We start from the raw sequence: 25624 nt of genomic DNA on the forward strand, positions 1-25624 counted from the left end.
TTGTCTCTGAAGAATTGCTTGTCTTTGGAAGGTATCTTTCTGTAACTTTTTCAGAGTGTTAACTAACCATGGGGTTGTTGAGCTTAGTTACCCTGAAAGTTACTTTTATGTTCTGAGCTGCGGAATAATTTGCAGAGGAAGCATATGAACAGTGGTGACTGCTGACATTTTGAACATGGTACATCATTTGTGCTAAGGCATTTCCCTGTTAGTTACCCCATTAGAAATGTTCAGTGTTGATAATCACAGTAGCATTCACTGACGGCAGGTTGCCTCATGGTGATGCCCTGTAACACACAAGTTAGAACTGCTCAACAAAGACCTAGATGAGAATTTGTATTTCGGACTTCAAAATCTGGTTTTAATTTAGCCTATTTAGAAAGAGGTCAAGAGTATATTTTTCATTGCTCTCCATGGAGAAGAGGGATAGATCAACCAGTTCCTTAAGATGAACTAACAATGTGCTTTAACTGAGTCAGAAGTCACTGCCCATATTCTTCTGATTTAGCAATCCACCATGCCCCATGGGCTTTCAGATCATGTACAAAGAATTATGAAACAAGAAAAACTGTGGGCACAGCTCCATGTTCTTCCTGGCATTCTTAGAGAGCAATGGGAGTGTCTAAGAGGACTCAGTAAATGCAGACTTTTCCACAGAAACAACACAGACAATTTCTCCATGCAGACAAGTCATAGCTTCTTTGCATGATACCTCACAAAGACATTTCCTCTGACTTTTATCACAGCCCTCTTTCCTAGCACAATATATAGCACAGGAGCCCAACACCTCTCACTTTCTATGTCTCTCAGGAGGAAATCCACCTCAACCTGAGATCAATCAGGAAGACCGACTTGATAAGGAAGCTGACTCACACAAGACCAACACCTGGAGCTCGTACTGTGACCTGGTCTCTTATCACAACCACCAGTTTCAAAAAAGAGCTAAACAGGTGGCACCAGGTAATAAGGTGGGATGAATCCCAAACACTGATGGTCAGTCCCAGCAGTGCTGTTGCCCTTGTACTCTATCCAACCTGTACTTTGTTTACAAAAGCCTACATGTTGGCAAGTATTTTTATTTTTCAGATTCCCCACTAATTATTGGAAATTAGATATTAATGGGATGAATTTTGAGGAAACAAAGAAGATATTACTATACTTCCTTCTGTATGTCAGCTTAAAGCCTCAAAGTACATGCCACACATTAATCTTTTTACAAGTTTTATATGAGGAACAGAGACAAGTAAGCATTTATTGTAGTCTGTGAACTACATAGATACTGAATCCTTGTGTGGTTTACATGAAAAGAATTTGGAGCAACATTTTTAATGTTAAAAGCTACAAGGCAGTCAATCTGCTCATTCTTCCCCTTTATGGTATAAAAATCCAAAGCTCCATCCTAGCAGTTTACCTTATGCATCAGCTCAAGCATATAAAAAAATTTGATTCTGCTCTTTTTTCTGAGGTTCTATATCAGCAATTATCTTATGTGTGTTTATCTTATGCATTGTGTATCCCCCTAGATAAATGAAAGGTGGCAGAAAGGTAGAATTTTTTTCAGCTACTCTGGAACTCTGCAAATGATAAAACAGGCAGGTCAAGCATTTTATCTCTTATCCTAGGATAAGAGTTAAGTAGTCTTCTGTCACTAATCAAATAATGATACTGATGAACAGTGATGAGCTGCTGCATCGCGCATCCAAAATAACAAAAGGTATAGGGACCAACCTATTACGATAATCACCTTATAGTCACTCAGTCATCATATCTCACAGCTAGGAAATTTAATACATGTAATTGCCTATGGGCTCCTGCAGTTGTTCTATATCTTCTGACTGCTCCCATAAATAAAAATGACCTGCAAGGCAGCTTCTCTGACATGAAAGTTTCTGAGCAGACCACATCCTCCATCATGTGCCTGTTGTCCTTTTAGCCATGCTGCCTTGCCCAGTCTCTGTATATGTTCCAACAAAAATTCATAGATCGTTTTCTTATGAGGAGTTGGAATAGGATTTTGGCAAAGCAAGCAAGGACAACAGCATGAGTTTTGGATGTGCTGAAGAGGAGAGTAATGGCAGAAATGCTGCACTGGAAAAAATTTCCTGCCCTCAGGGAATTTTTAGGACTTCAAAACCTCTCACATTCTGCACTAGGTCAGAGCCATCTTTCAGATGTGGGGACCCATCAGATAGAAAAACAACAAAACAAATAGTAGGCTTGTTATTAAGACACTCACCCAAGTAGTACAAAATCTGGCATCAAGTTTATGCTTGCAAGCTGCTCCAGCTCTGGATTTTGTCACCTCAACAGGCCATGGAGCAATATGGCTGTTGGCCGGGATTCAGTGACTTCAGGTTGTTTGTCAGCTCTGGAGAAGCTTGAAAGAAAAAGTCATGGAGATGATGTGTTGGCATCTAACCTTGTTCTGAAAATTGTCTGGCTGACACAACTGTATTGAGACACCACTGAAAGCAAATTCAGACTCTGCAAAATTATTTAATTTCATGGATCTGACTAATTCATTAGGAAAAAAAAAAAAAGGAAAAGAAAGAAAAAGAAAAAAAAAGCCAACACCAAAAAAAACACCAAATCCAAAATAAGTTTTATTAAGTTTTTTCTGACCAACTCTATCCATGCCCTTTTCCTCCTAGCTAGTCAAAAGCACTTTGTACAGACATTTTCTGGCCAGTATGACATCTCTTGTCATTCTTCCCAACCTCACAAACACAGCTGGAAGTAAAGCAAGTAGGGAATACGGTTTTCCTATCCACACGTTCAGGAATATGATTCACAAGCAACCAAAGCAGAGCATGAACTAGGACTGATGAAATGGCAACACCAGCAGTGCTCATACAAATCCTGGCTACACAGATGCTTTTTATTTAAATTGCAGTAAACCCAAGCAAGTTTCTCAGGTTACTGGTTGGCAAGGACTTGAGGTGTTAATTAATCTCTGTTAAACATCGTTAATCACTGTCTCAATCAAACAGGTCTTGGATTACATTTCTAAAGTAAAAATGCCTTTTTTTCTTTCACTTAATCATTATTCACTGAGGCAAATAACACAGGCCGAAGTGAGTCATTGAGGCAGTTGCCTGCTATCGTGGGCAACTGTATAATTCAGGCTGATTCAGAGGTTGACCAAGCTCTTTACTTTAAAGTATTTTTGTTCATCCCTTGCAATTTTCATAGAATAGCTGTTCCAGAGGCCTACTGGTGAAAATCTGTCTTCTGATTTCCAGCTAAATCTACAGCTAGCAAATTTATGTATCATTATTATTATTTGGTGCTAACATTTTTCTATATTATAAACTACTCTTTTTCTTTTTTTTTTCTTTCTCTGCTGTTAATCACTATTATCACTCCTAGCAGTACTAGAAAGAGTAGTTAACCTCCTCTTAGTTTCTGGGTTTGCTCTGCTAAGCAAGAAAAAAAATTAAAATCTCTTGTTGTTTGTGAAGAGATTAAAGTATGTAGGCATATAGGGATTTAATTTTCCATATGATATCAGAGCCTTCCTTTGCTTTTGCTCCAAAATGAAATCACCTCACACCTATATGGAATTACAGGGCTTCCTTACATTTTGGAGTCTCTTTCTTGTGCTAAAAAACAACAAAAATGTATAATCAGTATGTATTTGCTAGCCTTACATGAGCTCTACTCTGTTTCTACCTCCAACCACCACCTCTGAAAGCCATGTGGATCACTATTTGTCAAGCTGTTTAGTTACTGGCAATTGAGGACAGGAGGTTTCACCAATGGCAGTCACACCCTTATTCAATTTGAAGCAAGTTTTCTGTTCCATGAGAGCTTTCTGAAGCCCTGTGTGCACTCTGTACAGGCTTTGGGATGACTAAGACCACATTACTGGAAGTTTCACTGCCGCTGATGGTCATCCTGGGCCTACACACAATCCTTGTGCCCCCTGGTCTGAGCTGACCAAACCCATAAGTAGCTACATGTGAAACCATTCAGAATTAATATCTGAAGAAGTAATTATGCCATTCTTTATTTTCTCTCCTCTACTTGGCCATTAGGGCATCATCACAGCTCCCCAGCACAGCCAAGCCCCTGTGGCCATATAAACACCAATACACATGGAACACTTCATTTTGCATTCAAAGTAGTGAGTACAAGCTAACAGTAGCTCAAAAAGGACACTGAGCAGTTAAAAAGCATATGGACTATCAGAGACAAGGAGGAAATCACAGTTTTCTTCAGTTTAACCTCAAACCTCAGTACACAAACCAAGATGCCACACAGGAAAAACCTTGAGCATAAACAGGACACTGATGTGTCATGTCCCATATGTCATTATCCCATGCTATAGATGTCCAGAATAGCTGTGCAACTTGGTTGAACAAGAAGTAGACTGTGGATTAAGTGATTCATAAAGTAGAAGCTTCAGCCAGAACAAACTTTGTTCAGTACTATTTTACGGTGAAATTATTCTTCATTAACACAGTAGAAAGATATGTAATAGAAAATAGAAAATTAATTCCTATGAAAATATATAATCTCTTTTACAGTGGGTTTCATAAAGTTCCTGAATTATTCAGACTTCCTTTTGATTTTATGTCATGTATCAATTGTGTTTCAAAAGGTGACATTTTTTGCAGCAATCAATTAGCAAATTTGTCAAATATTGCAGTATTATGCCCATGGTTGTATTAGGTTATTTATAGCTGAGAAATAGGGAACTTTCCTTAATTGCACTAACAGCAGGTAGCAATTTTTCCCTGCTGCTTTGAAATATATGCTGCTTATTATGCAAGATATAAAAATATTTTATTCTATTTTTTTTCTATATAAAGATTTCACATTGCTTTTATGCACTTTTTTGGTAATATTTGGTTGCTTTTAATAATGGATAGAACAGTTGGCAGTACCACTGACAACATTTCTTCTGGATAATTTCTCTTAAGCATTTTGCTTGTGAGGAAGACCTTAAAAGAAAAAAATCTATAAACTTCTGTAACGCATACAGTTTTGCAGCATTTCTTGTGCCATTGTGTTTACTTAGAAGTTCTCAAACACAAGTCATTCAAATCAACAGAAATTTTCTGTCTAAGGGTCTTTATACAAGTACGTTAAACTAAATCTGTACCTCAGAGAACAGTTATGATGTCATGCAAGTTATAAAATGTTAAAGATTTTTGTGATGGAAAAATGCTTATTTCTGGGTTTCCCATAGCTCATTCTATTCCTTTGTCAGAAACTGTGAGATTTTAATGACTGAATTCACTACTTCTACACTTAGCTTTCTGAAAATCCTGAGTTGCGGAAACAGTATGATTTCTGGTCCGAGAAAGCATGGGTGGCAGCGATCACAATCCCAAAGCATGAGCATGAAATTAGTTCACATACTGGCTTTATTCCAAATTAATGGTTTTGGAAATGTGGTTGGCACATGAGCCATGTGCTAAGGGCCAAGTTGGAGAAAGGAGTTGAGACTTCTTTCCTTGTAAGTGCCGACAGCTGGATAAGACAAAGATCACACTGAGACACAGATGATGGGGAGAAACATGACCAGCGCTGGGAAGAGACAAAGATGAACACTGGAGCAAGAAAAATGATGAGCAGGAACCATGGGAAAGATGTTAGACAGCAGACACAGCCAGTAACATGCCACACAAAAAACCCCAGGAACTTAGGTGGTTTCTTCTTCTACCCAATATTGTAGGTCAACTACAAAGAGAAGTCACTGACCAATCCTTGTGCCTACCACAGCCCATATTTTCCTAAGGAAACATTATTGGTTCTTTTAGAATCTTGCCTCCCTGTCATCACCCTTCCCATCAGACAGCATCCTGTTTGCTATCACTGTCTGACACTACCTTTAGGAGTCAAGATTACAGGAAATTATTTGCTGCCAAACCACCAAGAGCAAGTTTGATACACCGAACAGCACCTGAAAATTGTGGGAAATGTTCGCAAATTAAAATTTTCGGAAACAAAATTTAAATTTACTGAAACAAATATGAGCTTATATCATGTGTTTCCTCAGCCTATGTAGCTAAACTGTTTCCAAAACTTTGTACTACTCATAAGACTGAGTTGCATGCCACATAAAATGTGATCTAACTCATAACTGAGTAAAGGAAATGAGGCAAGATTTCTCATTCTGTGGAAAGAATTAGAGTGAACAACAGCTTGAACTCACCTTTCCCATGGGTCTGCAGTTAAGCTTTTAAAAACACAAAGGAGCAAAAATTTCAATATTCCGTTTTTTTCTGCATTCAGACAGTGCTTTTTTTACTGATCTTCCTCCTCTTTGTAACTGAAGACTCATTTGTAATGCTTAATGGTGCTAGGGAGATATCCATAGTGGATAGGAGGGCTACAAACTAACCTCTTTGGAATATTCTACTTCATGAAAATGTGTTTGCAGATACAGAAAAGGCATCCTTTTGCCTAAAATGAAGGAGAAATTAATAATGAGAAATTAAAACTTACTATCATTTCTGAATCATGTTTTGCATTCTTGGCTGATGGTGATATCCTTCAAATATTCTAGAGATTATAGAAATGGTATGCACATTATGTAGTTTTGGTAGCTAGACAAAATTCCATAAGCTTTTCCCCTGACAACAAATAGGAATGAGGAAAAGAGTCCAAAGCAGCACAACTGAATAGATGGAAATTACATTCACTAGCTTGCCTGAAAAGCAAACAAAGCTTTCTTTTTCAAATGCTTTTTCTCAGCAATTCCCCATAAATCCTCCTTCTTCCCTGGGAGAGCTGGTCACTCCTGAGATTCAAGGGAGGATTCTGTGGTATGACCTGTATGTGATATGAAGAGAAGGACAGAAAAATTGTTAGTTCCCATAGTTGTTATGGCATTTTTTTTGATTGATCAAATTGAGTCTTTTATGCTTACAGTTGACTGACACAGGTTTCATCTGTGCTGAGTGTTAAGTGGCTCATACAAAAAAGTCTGACATATTTGAACTGCAGGACTACAAGAAAACTTTTATTCTGCCTACAGAATAACAGGCTTGTATTCGGCCACCAACAAAAAAATCAGAGCAATATATAAAATGCTTCAAACAGCATTCTGAAAAAGCACAAATCTTAGCCTTGGACCTTTGAGGCATTCCCATTGCTGAGTAGTCACTAGTGGTCTATACTGCCTCCACTAGTGTCCAACATATCCGACGGGTCAGAGGATACCCTCAGCAAGTTTGGGTGGGTTTTATCAAGGTGTACAAATACGTGAAGGAAGGGTGCAAAAAGGACAGACTCAGGCTATTTTCAGTGGTACCCAGTGACATGACAAGAGGCAGTGGACACAAACTGAAACACAAAAGGTTCAACTTAAACATAAGAAAAAACTTTGGTTTATTAAGATCCCTATGTTTGCAGTGACCTGTAAAATGAATCTAGACTAACCTTCTAGTTACATACAGGTCTTTTCAGGTTTTGCCTCCATCTTACCCTATAACTAGACCTTGTAGGCATTCAGAGATCCTCTTGAATTAATGAGGATATCTTTTCTGGAGCTGGCTTAGAAGAGCACTATTTACTGAAGAAGAGAATGAGGGAGAAAAAAAATGAGGATTTTGATTTAGGGAATTCACAGAACTTAGCTTTGGCTCATGCCCCCATCAAAATGTGGAGCCAGACCTGGAGCTCATTTTTATTTCAGCTATATGGCACCACAGATAGTCATGCGATTTTTTAAACTCAGCAGCCTTTTCCAAGAACAGCTGGATTTAGTATGGTTAGCAAATCTGTTTGTGAACTGTTGATCCCATTGAAAGCACAAAGTGGTCAAAATTCACTTGCCCAGCCATGGCTTTCCTGAGAGAGTAGTTTCTAAATCATCTCCTACTGCCAGTGTAACTGTGATTCTGGGACCTGTTGTTAAGGTGTGACCTGGCAGAGAAATGGCATTCTTACTGCCAAATATCAGATGAGTTGAGCCTCTTCTTTGGCAGGAAGGAAAGACGGTGCCCACCACCTCCCCATATGAGACTGCCCTGCCTCTTGGCTTGTAACACCACTCTGTACAGTCCCTCGTCTTGTGCTAAATCACACATCCCTTTAGGGAATTGTTCCATCTGTAAGGCAGCAATCTGACACACTGATAAGAGGCAAGCTAGACACCAAACAAAGCTCTACAATTTTATCTTTCCTTGGAAAGCCTCTGGAAAGCCAAACTCTTCCTCCCAGCCATGCTTCTCTCACACAGGGTAAGACCTGGAGAAATGCACTTTGCAGATAGTCTTAGGAACCACTCGCTCTCCTTCCAACTCCCAACCATTGCAGGCAAAGCAGGCTGTGGACAGTGGGCAGGTTGGTTTATGGGACACATCAGTTGCCAAGTCTCCTTAAAGTACATTAAGGCAATTGGTGTTCTTGGCACTTCTCCTGCTTTAAGTCTGGTTGATGTCAAACCCAAAGCTGTCCCAAGTCCTTACTCTGGCTAATACCAATTTGAATTCCACCCAGCACTTTTCATCCTTCAGAGGACACTCCTGCTCTTTGGTTCATGCCTCAGGGTCTGAGAAGGATTTGTATTTCCTGCCATTTTCAGACCATGATAAGGAAAGTCATGACAGTAGTCTTCACTTCTCCCTCCCCAGGGGGATTTGTGGTGGGACAGGCAAGTGCTGCTCTAAGAAGACACTTCTGAGCCTCCGCTTTTATCAAGACTTTGGATCCAGAGGCATGATAGATTTGCTTTCCTTTCCTATTGACAGCCTTTCACCCAGAGGTATTAATTCCCTCACTGCACAGAAATGGCTCAGTAAGTATAGAAAAAAAAAATCTGTACTTACAAACAATTGCACATGTTGCATATGAAAAATCCCATCATCCTATGTACAAATATTGCAGGACCTGTGCAGGAAGTAATTTTTTAAAACAGCCGTTCAATATATATCCATTGACACTATTTCCTTTAGAGGAGGATGTCCAAGGTAAAGGGTATTCTGTGCCACTTCAATGTCTGCACTCAGCTTTGAAGATACTTCAGGGAGGTACTGACAAAACGCCAGCGGTCTCTATAATAAATATTAAGTGAACAAAAAAGGCTTGTTTTATATGGTGACAGTCTCACGGAGCCAGGGTGTGGTGTTAGGGAAACAGTAGCACTTACTAAAAAAACATCAGTTAAGCTTTGCCTTCCTCTGCCTTTCTTGGAGCAGGGTAGGCTGCTTCCCTTGCCTAATTTCTTTCATTATTACTCGACCTTGCTACAGATAAAAGACTAGATACAGGTAGTGCCAAATTTCTATACTTGCTTAGAGGTTTGGTTCTAATACTCTAGTACTTAAAAAGGACCCAAGCATAAAAGAGGAAAGCAGCAAGGTCCTCCAGAGTTCAGATTTTCAATGTCTACTGGAGCACTCAGTTTCTTAGCTTCAATAATGGCCCATGGAAAATCATGTTTTACAGAATTTACATTTTTAATTCTCACATGGAAGGTGGCTCAGAGAGCTGACACTTGGCAACATCTGCTTTTGCAGTTAGAAGATTAATTTGTGGTTGTTCCACTTCAGCTTTGGGAGTTTCAGAACTGGCTGAAAAACACAGAAACAAAGGGCTTACCAATTTGGGAAAGCTATACTCACATTCCCTAGGGAACAGAAGTTTGAAATGTTCAGAAACAGCATAATTTCTTAAATCCCAGGACAAAGCAGAATGATTAACAACAGAGGATTATGTTTTTAAATTAAATATGATGTGTTTGTGTTGTCTATTTGTTGTTACTTTAACTTTTGAATTTCTCAGCATTTCAAAGTAAAATAAACCCAATCTATTTTATACATTTAGTCACTGTTCTTTTGTCCCGCTCTTCTACAGTAAGAGTGTAGATTTTTTTACTTGAGTTAGTGTATGATTTACCACAAAGTGAAAAAACAGTCATGTTATTAATTGGGGCAGTTTAGCAGAAGTCTCTGATTTAGGTGAGCAGACTTAAGATGTCGAAAGATTGTAGGGTGGTGAACTGCAACTCCATGATGGTGTAATGGTTTCAGGGAGATAAAAATCTTTATGTTCAGCTTGGTCCCACATCATGATTTTAAGATCAATATTACTAAACACTGTCTGGTGCGTAGGCATACACTGATCATCTTGGGGACTTTGGGAAAAATAGAGTCTTGTGGTGGGTTTGGATTCTTTGTGCTGAAAAGTTTGGAAGTTTAAAATTTCATTCTTTAAATAAACATAGCTCCTTCAGTCCACAGTTAATTTTATAGATTGAAACACACTTTGACATGTTTCTTTAAAATGCCGCCACTGTGCCTATAAATCAAATGATCAAATCAAATTAATTTTCTGCTGTTTTTCATTCGTGATTATTCATAAATGCACTTAGCAACATTTGTAGTGGAGTAGTTCATCTCAACACTCTATTATGGGTGACATTTTTGTATTAGCATAATCTGGAAATTTCCACTGTCTTGTCCTGCTTACCTGTCCTCAGCAATAATTTGTGTACAGCAGTGTTACACAGTATCTGTTTACAAAGTCCCTACAGAAAGATTGACTATTTGTTTTGGATGTTACTACTCATTTTGTGCTCTCATCTTACATTTAACTATTTAAAAACAGACACAAACATTTTGTTATCGCCAGGCATTTGGAAACCATTGCAAATACAGGTAAATATCAAGACAAAATTCTTCTGTGTAGAGCATTTCTTTTACCTCTTCATGTTCAGAATGTTTTAAGATTTCTGAAGGGTATAAGAATATAGATCATTCACTTCACTTCACTTGTTACTGGCATAATGAATTAACCCAAGTGGAAAACACACGTGATGATCACTTGCACTACATACAAACTTTTTGTGAGTCTGAATATTTTTCCATGTGAATTAATATCTGAGAAAGAGAAATTCAGAACATTTCAGGATGTGCTTGTGTTAGAGAAATATAACCTCTTTGATAAATACAAGGGAAAAAACACACACACTCCTCTCAAACTGTTTTATTTTTCAACTCCATTGTAGAAGCATTTTATATAAAATTTTCAGTTCTGGTGTCTCTGTAGTATAAAATATGTTCTTTTTGTTTTTTTTTTCAATCATTACTACTGCTATTATATATATATATATATTATATCACATATATTTAATATATTTTATAGCAATATAATATATTCGTTTTTACATAACAAAAATATATTCTGTATTTTGAAAGCCTGGCTCAACAATGATGATTTAATTCACTTTAGAAAATTTTATGTATCATTTTTGTTCAAATTTTATTGGCACAAAGCACTTGACTGAAAAACACAAATCTGAAAAGCACTCCCATATACTTAAGCAAGGAAATAAGTGAAATCACTAAAATTTTCTTTCTTCCAAGCACTGACCTCTTTTCCAAAGATAATCAGTTACTTTCAGTCTCAAATATTGGCAAAAATGTCTTTAGCCGCAAGATCTCGGAGACAGATTCATTTCTTTCCTGGTAAAAGTCAAGCCCAGTTAGCAACTCCACATCCCGAACACGTGCAGAATGAGCCTGAACTCTTTCTTCAACCCATTCGGAAAGTGTCTTATTTTCCTGTCAAAACAAACAACAATGTTCAAACACATAAAAGGCCCTCTGTTGTTTGGTGGCAGTGTTAGGCAATTACCAGTGTTTGACCTGGTCTGACAGACTAATGGCCTCCAGTTGTTAAAACTTCTTTCAGGCTTTCCTGGGCATCTTTACAGCCTTGCTCTTAGGGATCTCATTTAAACAGAATCAAGTGGATGTCTCTTCTACCCACCTCTCCACTTCCAAAGTGACAGAGAAGAAGAATTAAGCTGAAATGGCAATGGTGACTTTTAACTACAGAATGCATGAGTCACGTTTCAAACACACAAGTAAGGATAGTTTTAGTTACAGTGCAAATTAGCTGCACTGCTCAGGCCAGTCAAAAAACAGGCACCTGACAACTCACAAAAAGTCCTTACAGCAGTTCAGTCTTAATTGCTGGACAGCAAGAATAGTTGCTGGTTAGACAGGGAAAACAATGGAAAGGTAACCACTAATCAATCCAAAATGTTATTTTCTGTTCTTTTACTACAAGGATTTTCTTGCAAACAGCTGGTAGTTTGCTTTTTCATTCACAATATCTGCTTCTGAGGCAAATGATTCATTAAATTTATGTTACTGCCAAACGTGATTAATACAAAGTGAGAAGATTTGGGGTTTATTACTAAACTTTAGAAATTACAGTCAAATAATTTCTAAAGTATAACAACTAGTTCATTCTAATAATTAGTCAACCCTCAACTACTCAAAAGATCTCACTGGGAAGTTGAGGATTATCCACACATGGGGAGACACAGAAATTGTTTCCACGTAGGGCAAGCTTGCACCTGTCTGGAGTTATGAGTTCAAAGTTATAAATAAACTAAAAACTGTCTGTGAAGACCAGTTCAAGTCTGTGCAGCTGTACTTGTGCAATATATATACCCTGAGTTTAGGAACCTTCTGCAACCCAGCGTTTGTGGAATAGCACTCAGCTGCCTCAACAATACATATTACACTCAGATTATGTATTTTGTTTGCTACAAGGCATAAGATTCACAGCGTTAGTGGTAAGCAGAGATTTAATTTAATTCAAGTACAAATTTTGACTGCAGGACCATGCATCCAAATGCCTGCTGTCTAATTTCTCATAGAGGTGGAATAAGCAACTGAAGGAATTTTCTAGCAACTGAAGGGAATAACACTCAAAGTCCTCTGATACCTCTGAAGTTTATCCTGCAGTCTTTCATATCTCATCTCCCTGTTGCCTGTGCTGCTGTTCTCAGCCCTTCTCAGGTGACAGCATTTCCCAGTCCTCTTATCTTAGCTTCCTTTCTTCTTCCTTGCTTCCTAACAGCTCATTAGTTTCCAGCTGCCTGTTCTGGAGCTCCTTGCTCTTCTGGTGATTGCTTCTGGTGGAGCTTGATCTCATTGCCAGCTCATGGGGAATGAGTAAATTCCACAGACTGATCAAGATTCTCTGGATGACTAGATTCCAATGGGAATCAGTTCCCAAAGTTCATTGGCACACAGGAAAGTAGAACTATACTTACAGCACAGCTTTCAGTGTTGTCAGGTCGATGAGGAATGATAAAAGACAAAACATCCAAGGACCCTGAACAGTTCAGTGGAGTATAAGATGTGTTCTTGCAGCTCGTCAGAACCACATAGTAATGGGTTGGGACAGGGATTTTTGTATTATTTACATACCTGCAAAACAAACATTAGTTAAGGCATTTATTGAGATATCAAGTATTAACACCACTGATGCAATTAGAAATTTATAGAATTTATCTCAGCATATATCTTTCAATACTATATTACTTAAATTTCTTTTGTAATTAAAAAAAATACCTGATGGGATACACAGCCTACCATTTATTTTATAAACAGCCAAACATACATGGATTACTCTGTGTGCTACAGTAGTCCCACTGAAACAGGACTGCTTAATATGGTGAATACTCTATTTTGCCAGAGCCAGAGATCTCTACATCTGAAAGAGTCAGAATACAGCATCATATTTGCCCTTCATTACACAAAGAACTTCAACCACGTAAATTGGAGGAGAGCGATGAGAAAATTAACTTCTGACTCCTTGCCATTGAGAAATGCCAGAACAGTGATTTGTGGCTGTGTGCTGTAGAAACCAGTTTAGGATACTCAGCTGAAAACCTCTTTTCTGCTCTTTTCTGACTATTCTGCAAACATGGTCACTCTTGTGTATAAAGAGCTGAATGTTTCCTAGGCTTTTCTGTTCAGTATTGAACAAAATGCTATCACTGAAATTATTATACTGCTTTGTATGACTAACCATGCTGACTAGAACATGCTTATTCCAAACTGGAGGCAGCATTATGTGGTCAACTGGCTATTACAGCATTCTGCTTGGAAGGAAGTAGTCTCTTCTCCTTTCCACCCTCCTGCTACGTGGCAGGCTGATTTTCCCTTTCTCAAACCATTTTTAACAGATGTGGTCAAGTCTAGCCTGAACAAAACATCTCCAGTGAGAGATTAATCTGTGCAGACTTCCCAGCACCTTTCTACTCTATAAATGCTCTTACCCCCCTAATCTAAGTTTTTCTAATTCTGTTTTTATTTCCTTGTATCCTTATTCACTGACATAAATAATTGGTCTTTATAATTTACATGTAAACATGTCTGATATTGCAGTAAGCTGTGTTAGCCATAGTTATTCACAGGTACCTCTCAGGTATGTTACATTTTGCATTTCCAGTTATGTGATTCAGTGAAGGCAAACACACAAATCTGACCTTTGATGAAATACATCAGTTTGAGACAATAGGAAGAAACAACAAACAGGTGAGTGAACAAAACATCAAAATGAGAAAATCATGCTTAAGCATGTCTTCTGCATTTTAAAATGTCATATATTCTCTCAGCATTTCTGATGCAGAGGCCCAAAATCTAAAATTTAGGCATCATCTTGGGAAACTAATTACTAGTCTGTACCTGTGTATGTGTATAGAGATACACATGTAACTGCACAGCTTTTTTACTCTTTACTTGAACGTCAACTTCCATGGTACTGTATCTCTTTGCAAGAGCATTTCTTGTTATATGAGTAATAGTGGATGTAGGATCATAAAGAGAATACTGCATTCTCTATTATATTTGTTTCTTAGTCTTTTAAAATAATAGGGTATTTTTGTGTGGAAACACAGGAGATTTCATATAGAGTTTGACTTCTGGCTTTTCCATCTACTTACTGTTTAATTTCATCAGGGCTATCAAAATGGCCATCATAATTGTAATCAAACACTGGTCCACTGATAATGTTTACCCCATTCCTTTCTCTAGCATACTTCCAAACAAGCACATTATGGAAATAGTCCCATATGTCTGTCGTAAAAAGAAAATAAAAGCAAAATTAATAGAAATTTAAAGTCATTTCACCACTGAAAAAAAAATAGCGTATTTGTGTTTTCACTATAGATTAATAAAAAAAAGTTCAGAACTAAACTGCCAATAAAATCAACTCTTTGTTACACAAAATTTGGATTTCATCAAAAGGGACATACTCCCACTTGCCTTTGAAAGAGGTGCTGTAAATGCTATTGTAGTCCTGCAAGGCAAATTGCACTACTGGAGGGTATATTGATTTGGTCTAAAGCTGAAGATACAAACCTACAGCTTAGAGGTCATAAATTTCTGGCTGATCTGCCTGTACCTGCAGTGTTACAAATAGTAGGAACTGACATAATGGTTTTGTGAGAGGAATACTCACCACCTGAGTGTTAGTTTAACTGTAAAGAACTCGTACCAAACATCGCTAGACAATTTGGCTTATTTCACAAATGTCAATCAAGAAAATACAATTTGTAGGATATAAGATAGTGAGATTATTCAAATATTTACAACTGGCATGGCAAAAAAACCTGACAGGTTTGGGGCATTGAGGGCATCTCCTATTGATTTACCTGTTGTTTATGGTCTATAGAAATTTCTTGTTGTTTTCCTTAAAAAATTGAATTTTTCACAGTCTGTGATTTACTTGGAAGATTAAAGACACTTAGGTCTTCTGGATCTCTTGCTTTATATACGAATGATGAATAAATGAGATCTGAATGTATTAGAAAGGTAGTTAAATATTCAGGTTTTTCCTAACTTTTTCCTTTAAAAATTCCTCTTTTTATGCATTTTCTAAGAAAATGAGCCTAGGCCTAAGAGTAAAACAGGATCATAAGCAGTTATAGAAAATTTCTTATCAATGATTACAAACAAATGTGAGTCAGGCTGGATGGGACGAGCTTACCACTCTTGCATAATAAAAACATCTATTATAGAGATAGTATTGCAAGATTAATATTGTTGAGGCCTTCTCTTCAGCTTTTGAAAAAAGAAAATGTGCCATTTTCATTCACCTTGAGCATATTCCCAAGGAAAATTTTTATGAGAATTTCATAGCTAGCATTTCATGTTAGGACAGCCCAGAGGAGATGAAGAGCAAATTGAAAAGCAAACAGGTAAGCATAGATAAGCAGAAATCAGATGGGACTATACAAACAAACAAGCAAGCAAACAAACAAACAAACAAAAACAAACAAACAAAAAAAACACAAAAAAAACCCAAAACAAAACAAAACAAAACAAAAAAAACCCCAAAGCCATATAATTGTGTTATAAATTTTCAAACATCTACTCCTAAAATGTTTTAAGTATATTTTCACAACATCTGGATATCCAGCAGGCCATGCATTAATGTTTTAAAATTTTGTGATAGCTTTATCAATCCAGAACAATAATTACAGAAAATTAATCATAATTAATCAAAATTTTGCCACCTACCTTTGAAAGCTTCATACATGGGAACAATATTGCTGGTGAGTAAGGCATCATACTGTTCAAGATCAGATGAATTGTAGTCTATATAAAAAGACCAAAATATAAGTAAATGGGAAGATGAATACAAAGACCAATTGATTCATATGTCACTATAATTTGTAAGTACATGTAATTCAATTACATGTTACATTTGAGCAGGAGTGTATGATCCTACTGCAAACGTATCTCCAACTTTGTTCAAGAAATCTACTCAATAAATAATAATGATCAAATATGAAAATAGGAAATTAATATTTATGCAGAGGAAGAGGGACAGCCTTTCCTTCCAACCCTTTACATCATTCTAACCAGTTTTCATCACATTCAAGTTGTTCCATGTCTTAAAAAAAACCCTTAAATATTCTAAACCAAAAATATTTAGTAGCAGCTGCCCTACTTTTGGTCAGTCTGCAAACACTGGAAATCTTTTTCTGCCCAACATGCTGATCCAAAGAAGTTTGTTTTGGTGTTTGGGTATATGTTTAAACATAAACCCACATCCAGCTGATTAAGACTTTCTAAGGTCTCTATAAAAAGAACCATGCTCACTGGGAGGATAGAGGAAACTGTGGGTCAAAGTCAGCCCTTCTGGGTAGTCAGAACAATTTTGGCTCCAAGCAGCAGGGATTCTAACATCAGGCCGCAGACAGTCTGAAACAGTGGGAGGAAAAGGAGATGTGTTTTCCTGTGAAAAGAAAAAAAAAAATCTTACACCCACGGCTGTGGCTAAGCCAATGCTTTGTATGGTTTTAACTTTCTAGAATGGACTTCATTGAATCTACTCCTATTTTCATAGTGAATCAGACCAATGCAAGTAATGGACACTAATGTTTTCTGGATAGTGTTTTTCTTCTACTTCTGGTTTTGGGTAATTCAGGGAAATCCATATGCACTGTGTAAAACTGTAGCAGCAAAATAAGGTTACACCTTAGGCAAAAAGAGATTTCACATTTGACTCATTCATCACTTTTACATATTTCTGGAAACACAAACTTGAATGTCACATCCTCCTGGGAAGCAGTTAGTATATAAAAATGACACTATCACCTCATCTTGGCATCTGAGCATGCAGTCTCCATGAGAAGCTGTGCTAATGAAGAGTTACAGATAAAGAAATCCACAGTAAATTTAGAACATTTTACTGGCCTTAGTAACTTCACCAAAATGTGTTAACATGCTAAGATCTGGCCAAAAGTGATTCTGATGACTATAACTCTTTCTATAATCTTCACTTTTTTTTCCTATAATGTTTTCTACACACTTTGTCATAATTTTACATGACATTAAACATCTGAATATGCGTTTTTGTATTTAACTTTTTCTTTGTTCTCATTTACATTTTCATTTTGGCAAGACAGAAGTTAAACATCTAATTTGATTCTCAGTACGTTGTTTTGATCAATTAAAATCAAGAAAAATAAAGAACTGATATGTTCTTCTTGTGCCTCTTTGTACTCCTTAATTTAATTTCTGTAGTTACTTTTATCAGAATTCAAGTAGATGCCATATTATGGTCAGGTTGTATATTAATGGAAAATATATATCCCACATGGAATGAAATATAAAAGACAAAAGTCTTCCTTTGACTCCTGAGCAGATCATGTGTCAAAAAAAAACAACCAAACAAACAAAAAAAACCAAAAAACATTAATCACCAATTTTGCTCCTTCTATTTCAAGTCAAAGAACCATAATGTCTCCTGAAGAAAGCAGTTAAAACTAAAAATTGGCTGTGCCTATCACATCACGAATTGTCCTTTTCAATGCGATTTATTACTTTTTGATCAGCCAGTAATTAATGTCAAGAAGCGAGAGTTATTTGCATTATATAACAGAATTTAAGCATCTGCTGTGGTCTCTTATGTCAAATTCAGCCCCCTTCAGGTATGTTTGTCTTTTTGCAAGAAAATGTGCCTTCCTCCCTGGCAGATGAGTATAAAACCTTGAGAAAACAAATGTCCTTCAATCTTAAATTTTCCTTATTCCTGAGAATACTAAGTAATCAAAATGTGGACATCTTTTATATAAGATCTGCGAGTGTATACTATTCACCAGTTTCAAAACTGCCAAATCACATAAAACCAGCAAAATCCCAGCCTGCATTTCCTAGTTTAATATTGAAGACCTTTTTTATAGCTACCTAATGATGAGATATATCCCAGCTTACAAATTGTGTAAAGCACTGCACAGGCTGTATTCAAACATAATTAAGCCAGGATACAATAAAAATTCTGTAGAAAGGGCAACTTTCTGTCATTCCCAAGTATTGCAGCCAAATCTTACAATCAAATGCATTAGCTCTGTCCCTCTGTCCTTCCACAGGTGTTATAATTTACAAAGCCAATTTCTCTCGATTAGCACATGTAATAAAAAATCATAATGTCAGCTTACTGACACTTATGAAAAAGAGTGTGTGAGCTCTTACACTCAGAGCCTTTCACTGTTGTATCTCTGACACTATTACAGATGTAATTTATTATTTCCTATTCTTTCTATTGAAAACATACATCATTGTATTAGTCTGCTGTGACCTATATCCTCCAATACTTCAGTCTCAGTCACTCACTGCTTCCCACAATGTTGCATAAACTGCTATAAGAAACTCCTGCAAAATATATATTTCTCTTAATTTAGATGTTAAGTTGAGCAAGAGCTTTCCTTATACGCTTCCAATATCTGAAGGGGACCTACAGGAAAGCCAGAGAGGGACACTTTGTAAAGAACTGTAGTGATAAGACAAGGAGCAATGGGTACAAAGTGAAAGAGGGGAAATTTAGGTTAGAAATTAGGAAGAATTTTTTTCACATGAGGGTTGTGAGACACTGGAACAAGTTGCCCAGGGAGGTTGTGCACGGCCCAACCCTGGTAGTGTTCAAAACCAGGTTGGATAAGGCCTGGAGCAATCTGGCCTAGTGGGAGGTGTCCCTGCCCATGGCAGGGCTCGATTTGGATTAAATGGTCTTTAAGGTCCATTTCAACCCCTCAAAGTTCTATGATTCTATGTTTCTTTGCTAACTGAGAATTTGTTTTTCAACAAAGGAAAATGTCTGAAAAGTTATTTGGGTTTTTGAGCTTCATTTAAGCTCAATATTAAGAAGACTGCAGCTCTGATGGGACTTTTCAATCCTTTTAAAGCAGAATCAGACAAAAAATATGCCCACAATTAAAGTTTTCAATTGGGTAGTGCACTTTCATTGCAACGTTTAAGGGCAGATCTTCAACATGAAGTATAAACAGTCCTTGTTGAAATGGACATTTGTTTAAATGAGTTTTAGCCTTCTTATGATTGGATTCATGATTTTTCAACCAAGATAGTGAAGAATCAGTAGAAAGTATGGAGTGAAACTTTCTGAAATACTATCATTTTAGCAGCATTCATTTGATTAAAATAATTTCTTCATATTTGTACTGATGAAATAAGAAATCACATGGACATTAATAAAGTCCTCTTCAGACAGAAGAATCAACATAGAAACTACTTCCTCAAGGCAACTAAGAAAAAGGGTCTAATTATAAGGGCAAATAAGCCCATGAATGTCCATTAGTTTACTGACCCTGAAAACTCAAACAATTTATTCTGGATCCGCATACCCTTGAACACTCAGAGGTTCATTCAACTATAATTACATTTTTCAGAAATTATGTCATGTAACACAGAGCAAAGAACACACAGAAATATGCACTAGTGCAAACTGAATGTAGAGTTGCATAGAGGGTATTTAATAGGAAAAAAATCATGGTACTCATTGGAAAGCTTAAAACTTCTGATTTGGGAAATCACAGCCTGCTTTTCCACAGGAACTGAAAGGCGAGATGGAGAATTGTCTTGACAGTATATCCCTTTTACAGAACAGGCTTAACAGAACCAGCTCACCAGCACCTCTACTGTCCTATATCTTCTGTCCCTAACAAATGGTCATTCCCACTTCTCAAAACTTTATTTTAAGATAGCTGAATTTTAGATTATATCAAAGACACTTCTTCTGACACAAGTGCCTTAGTCACATGACATCCACCAGCCCTTAAACAGGGCTCCTGAAGAATGGACCACATTTTCAATCCATTAGACCCCGTATTTAAGAGTAGTAGAGATATTTGATAACCTACAGGCTTATTCACAGTGTATGCAGTCCACAGTGGCATCCAGATATCATAGCTGTATCCACTCACATACTGATGATGGGAAAGGAGGCAGTAGACCTTTTCCTTCTGAAGAACTTTGGGTCTCCCATATGGCAAATGAGATGAGCTTGCCTTCATTACTAAAATTTAAATAATAATTATTGATTCATTCTTCTATAATATTTTGGATGGCACAAGGGGTTAAGAGAGCAGACAAAAACAGTTAATTTAGACTTCACCAAATGCAAATAGATCCAACAGTAAACCTAGTCATGTGGTTCTTTAGGTTTAAAAGTAGAATAAAAAATGTAGAAAATAGTTTTCATATTATGTTTAATGTACAAAAGTCAATATAATATATCAGATTTGCAAATTCTTGTTTCTTTGAAATTTCATACCAATGCAAATATTTTGAATTTATCTTGCCAGTGGAGTGAAATTTACATCTTATTTGACTAGGAGGCATTAAAATATTTCCCAAAAATTCCAGAAACCCCATTAAAAAAGTAGAAAGAAGTATCTATGGGAATTTTTGATCAGAGAAAGGTAAAGTTATGGATACAGGGCAAAGAACAAGCATTATCTCACACAGCCTGACAGTGCTCAGATGTTTTTTAAGACCATTGAAATCTTTATGGTGTTTTCCAAAAATTTAATGGAGTTCAGATTATATTCCTATATATACATGTTGCTATATGAGTCCCTTAGCATTTTTTAAAGAAATGAGAAGGAAAAAAATTTTTAAAATGTTTCTGACCTGATTTTGCTACTTCACTTTCAATTGTAATTAAATTGCAAAAAATCCCACTGAAACCAGTAACATAAAATATAAACTAGGTGTAGATTTAAAAATACTGCTGCTCTTTTCATTTTTTGCTACTTACTTTCTTCTGTGGTGAGATTTAACCTCTCATTTAGCTCTTCTAGTGACTCAACTAAAATCTGCAAAAAATAAGAGAATTGTTAAAATTATTCCAGTGTTTAGAAAAAACTAAGAAAGCAGAACACATTTGACAAAGATGATTAAAAGATGCCAGAAACCCCCATTTACTTGTTTGCATTCGCATCCCAGGGCATCTGTAGGAGTCAGACTGGAAACTGGACATGAAGAGGGAGATGAGACTTCCTTTGGATGTGAAGGATTGTAAAAAGGTTTCTTTAAGAGGTGATTCAAGCTGCCATGTGTTCCATTGTTTTCTGCTGGTACTATATGCAGCAAATCTGTTGAAACATTTGAAATTTGTAAACATATTTTAAGACTAAAACGGTATTTTAAAAAGTTATTCTCTTTCCAAATCTACTTGTTTCCTAGTCATTTTTTAAAGGTAGAAGAAATAGCTTATTCCATTATTTAAACTATTACCATAAGTACCCCACCAATTTGTAATTTTCTAGGTCTGAAGATTCTTTGCTACCTTCCACTGCATCAAGATTTAGTAACTATAGATTTGAGTACTGTTGGTACATTTTTATACATTGTCACAACATTCACAAGATTAGACAGTTTACTGCAAAGTATAAATGTCATTGCAAGTGCATCACATTGTGAAACTTAGTAGCCTATTGCATTTTTGTGTGATGCTTTAATCCATATTTTCTGAGGCTCATGCTTCCTAATTCTGCACTGCTGGTCCATCCTAAGTTAGGAGCAAGAGCAGATACTCTTTATAAGATTCTTATCCACAATTCCACAGGCATCAGATTGACAGCAAACCCATGTGGCAGGTGTGGTTCTCTCTGATTATTAAGGAGTTCTTCTGCAATCAGAAATAACCTTCAAAGCAGAACAATTTCTGGAAGTCAGTTTCTTAGCAGTGTAAAGAAGACCTAAGAGCATGGCTTCAGTGCTTTGGCTTTGAATTAATTCACTCAATTTTTAGCTATGCTTCTTTTAGCTCTTACAACACCGGTATTTGAAAATACTAGAACTTTATATTCCAAAGTAGTGGGTTGTTTCTACTCACCACACATAAGGTTGTAAACCTCAATGTTTTCAAAAGCATCCACTTCTGTTTTCTCTTTAAAACTTGGGCCATATGCTAAGAATATAGCCTAGATTGTAATAGTAATAATAATAATAATTTTTAAAAATAGTTACCAAAAGGAATCCAAAGTCAAAACCAATTCAGTTGCACTTCATGAAAACTGGGATAATGAACGAAATACAGTCTTTTCACAGTCACAGAAGTTAAAAGTACAGGATTGTTCTGGTAAGGAAGGCAAATTTCTGCCATTGCACATAATTTGAAGAAAAATGCAAAGCAAAAATTCATATTTTAAACTATATAATGAATCTTATTTGGTTTTGGGGTGTTTTTTTTTTTTAATACCTGTTGCACTCTGAAGTCTTTGGGTCACTTAAGAGTCTTTGGCCATAGTTAAAGCAAGGAGCAGGGAACTGCAGAAGCCCATTGCAAGCTCAACAGAGACCTGCATCTATACCACCAGTGGCAAAATGCAGTGCTGGGCAGCCCTTCTGTAGCCTGCAAGTCTTGTTGCAGAACACTGATGCTATGTACAGTCTCACAGGAGTTTCTACTGCTTTATGAGCCTCCTGAACTGCCTGCCTGGAGATAGAGGAAACAGGACTAGCAGGACAATGATCTGCTTTAAAATAATATTATGTGTCCGAAAGGAATTTTCAATTTGTAATAGAAAGATTACATGTTGCTCCTTTCTTAAAAAAAAAAAAAAAAAAAAAAAGTATCAGTTGTGGCACCTGTGCAAGGTTATCTATTATTAAGGTTTCCATGGTAACCAGAATTTACCTTTTCTTTCCATACAAACATTCAGCATAATTCTGATCACTGACATTTGGTTTTAACATAGTTATAAAGATCTGGAAGGATCTGATTCTTAGGCACAGAATATGGGAGTTAAAAGTGGCATGCTTGACCTTAGTTAAAGGTTCAAATCACAGAAAGTTCATGAAACACCAAAAGCTCAAGACCTCAAAATATTTTCACTGTAACCAGAAGTGAAAATGAGATGAAACTGCAACACAGGCTATACTAACACACAGTATAGCTAATCAGTTTTTTGTTCTGGTGATATGATGATAGCTGTTGAAAGATAAGCAGAGACAATGTGATTTAGTTTATTTGAGCATACAGGCTTTCAGATGCTCAGATGAACTCCCAGGGCCGATGGAGATTTTTCGGTCATTGCCTCAGTGGAAGAATGAAAGAACAAAAGAATTCAGTAGCTAAACATGGTGCACTTGGTTTACTGCAGTCTACCTGTCTCCAAGCAGGTGAGGTAAGCCCAAACTGGTTTTACTACAGGACCCCAAAGAAACAGGCCTTGTACACATCGATGAAAGGCAATACAAATATTTGGACCTAGTATATGTTTACAGTTTACATGTCTTGTGGCCAGAAAAGAAAAAGCACACTGCAAAAACTGTCATTGTTCTGTATTCTGGTGATTTACATGTCACATCATGATTTAGTATATAAGAAAGTGCAAGAATAGAATAGAATAGAAATCATCCTACCTCCATACTTTTAAATTCGTTGTTATAGCCATGGTTACCTCCATCACAAGATTTGAAACTTTTATCCCTAAGGAGAAACCATCACAGAATGTAAATAAGAATGACACAAATAGAAGCACTTAGTCATTGTGGCTCACAGACTCAATCATTCCTTGAGAACTGTCGCTGCCATCACATTGTAGTACTTAGAGTTCATCATAGTGTTCATTTCTATGAAGACTTCTTTCTCCTTTAACAGAAATTGCTATGGACAGTAATAAATTATCCTAGCTGGTTATGAGTGTACAGTGAAAGAATATTTTCAAAGCAAATTGAAAAAATGGCTATTTTGGAACTGGGGCCTTTACCTAGCTACAGGTTGCAGAATAAGCGTAATCTGTTTTGGAAGAATTCCTAGTTATATTCTTTGGTATTTAAACAGAAAACTTAAAATGGAAGAACTCTGCTGTTGGCCTCTGTGAAATAATATAAATAAGACTGCAAGGGGTTTTGCCTTACAAGACAGTCTATTTTCATTATGGATTCTGAGGGGTGAAGAGTCGTGGAAAATGTGGGAATGGGCTATAGAATTAACAACACAACTGAATACTCTGACATAGTGACTAATAGTTACTTTTATCTACCCATTGCTAAGACACATGGAAAAATAAAGAGATAGTCACCCCATACCAATTCAATGCACAGTTGTCAAGTGCAGGTATCCTGTTTTCAGAGGCCCAAGAACATTTGAACACACTTTAAAATAGGGTGATTATAAGATTTTTTTTTTTTTCAGCGCACATTTCTTTTTGTATGTCCTGGACAGTTATTTGATTTCACCAAAACAACCATGTTTCCTTTTTACACATAGTACGATTTTAACTGTAACAAACATGGAAATGTAACAAGTCTAAAGCAAAACAGGAAATTAAGCACCTGTGAAGGAAATTAAAGGGATGAGAGTGGGATGGAAAAAATAGAATAACAATCACACAAATTATGTTACCTCACAGCCAGCCACTGTCGATCCACCAAAAGATGAACTTTATCAATACGAATGTTGTTAGCATAGTGGAATCGTTTGGGCAAGTCAGGGGTCAGGTAGGGCTTGAAGTGCTGAGGGGATCTTCTGCACTGTGCAAGAGGAAAGAGTCCAGTCACAAGTTTTACTCAGTTTCGAAAAACCACCCATCATTCAAAATTATCACAAATATCTTAGTGATAGGAACACAAGCACAAAGCCCATTATTCACAGACAGCTTCTCAGATGACCTGCAGATGTCATTTTTGGCCCTGGAAGCAACACAAGGAAAAGCGACACTATTTTGGAGCTCTTTGAAAATAGACTAAATACAATTTGTATATTGAATCCACAAGTACCATGTTAAAAGTACATCTAAGGCTTAAAGACACTCAATAGAATTGTGTAGTCTATATTTCCGAACTAATGCCATTGGTATCTAGTTGGTAAGATTACACCTCACAAGAGAAAGCTCCCTGGCAGTTTATTTCTGCCACCTTCTGTCACTTTACCATTCAATAAATAACAAAGCAAGCCAAGCATACACAATGTAGACAGCCTAGTGCAAGCCTGAGCATGTAAATGTCCATTGCTCAGCTATTAGCTAAAGGTCTTAGCTTTTACACCCACGTTTAGTGTGTTCATATAACTGCTGCATTAGCAGGCATGCCATGGAAGAGCTTGGAAT

The 25624-nt window shown here is 36.8% G+C and overlaps 1 protein-coding gene across 1 annotated transcript in view; it reads right to left on the reverse strand.

Annotated features, from left to right (window-relative positions):
- Nucleotides 1-10995: 10995 nt before the first annotated feature.
- Nucleotides 10996-25624, reverse strand: part of ENPP3 (ectonucleotide pyrophosphatase/phosphodiesterase 3) — a 35523-nt gene continuing 20894 nt past the window's right edge. Inside the window, exons 15-25 of the mRNA XM_053938035.1 lie at nucleotides 24922-25049; nucleotides 23937-24003; nucleotides 22405-22492; nucleotides 21492-21661; nucleotides 21325-21382; nucleotides 20426-20580; nucleotides 16869-17004; nucleotides 16284-16361; nucleotides 14705-14837; nucleotides 13028-13184; nucleotides 10996-11519 (exon numbers count right to left, since the gene is read on the reverse strand). Coding sequence (XP_053794010.1) covers nucleotides 11346-11519; nucleotides 13028-13184; nucleotides 14705-14837; nucleotides 16284-16361; nucleotides 16869-17004; nucleotides 20426-20580; nucleotides 21325-21382; nucleotides 21492-21661; nucleotides 22405-22492; nucleotides 23937-24003; nucleotides 24922-25049 — 1344 coding nt within the window. The 3' untranslated portion in view covers nucleotides 10996-11345. The remainder of the gene's footprint in view (nucleotides 11520-13027; nucleotides 13185-14704; nucleotides 14838-16283; nucleotides 16362-16868; nucleotides 17005-20425; nucleotides 20581-21324; nucleotides 21383-21491; nucleotides 21662-22404; nucleotides 22493-23936; nucleotides 24004-24921; nucleotides 25050-25624) is intronic.

The sequence above is a fragment of the Vidua chalybeata genome, chromosome 3 (assembly GCF_026979565.1).
Source record: "Vidua chalybeata isolate OUT-0048 chromosome 3, bVidCha1 merged haplotype, whole genome shotgun sequence".
NCBI lineage: Eukaryota > Metazoa > Chordata > Aves > Passeriformes > Viduidae > Vidua > Vidua chalybeata.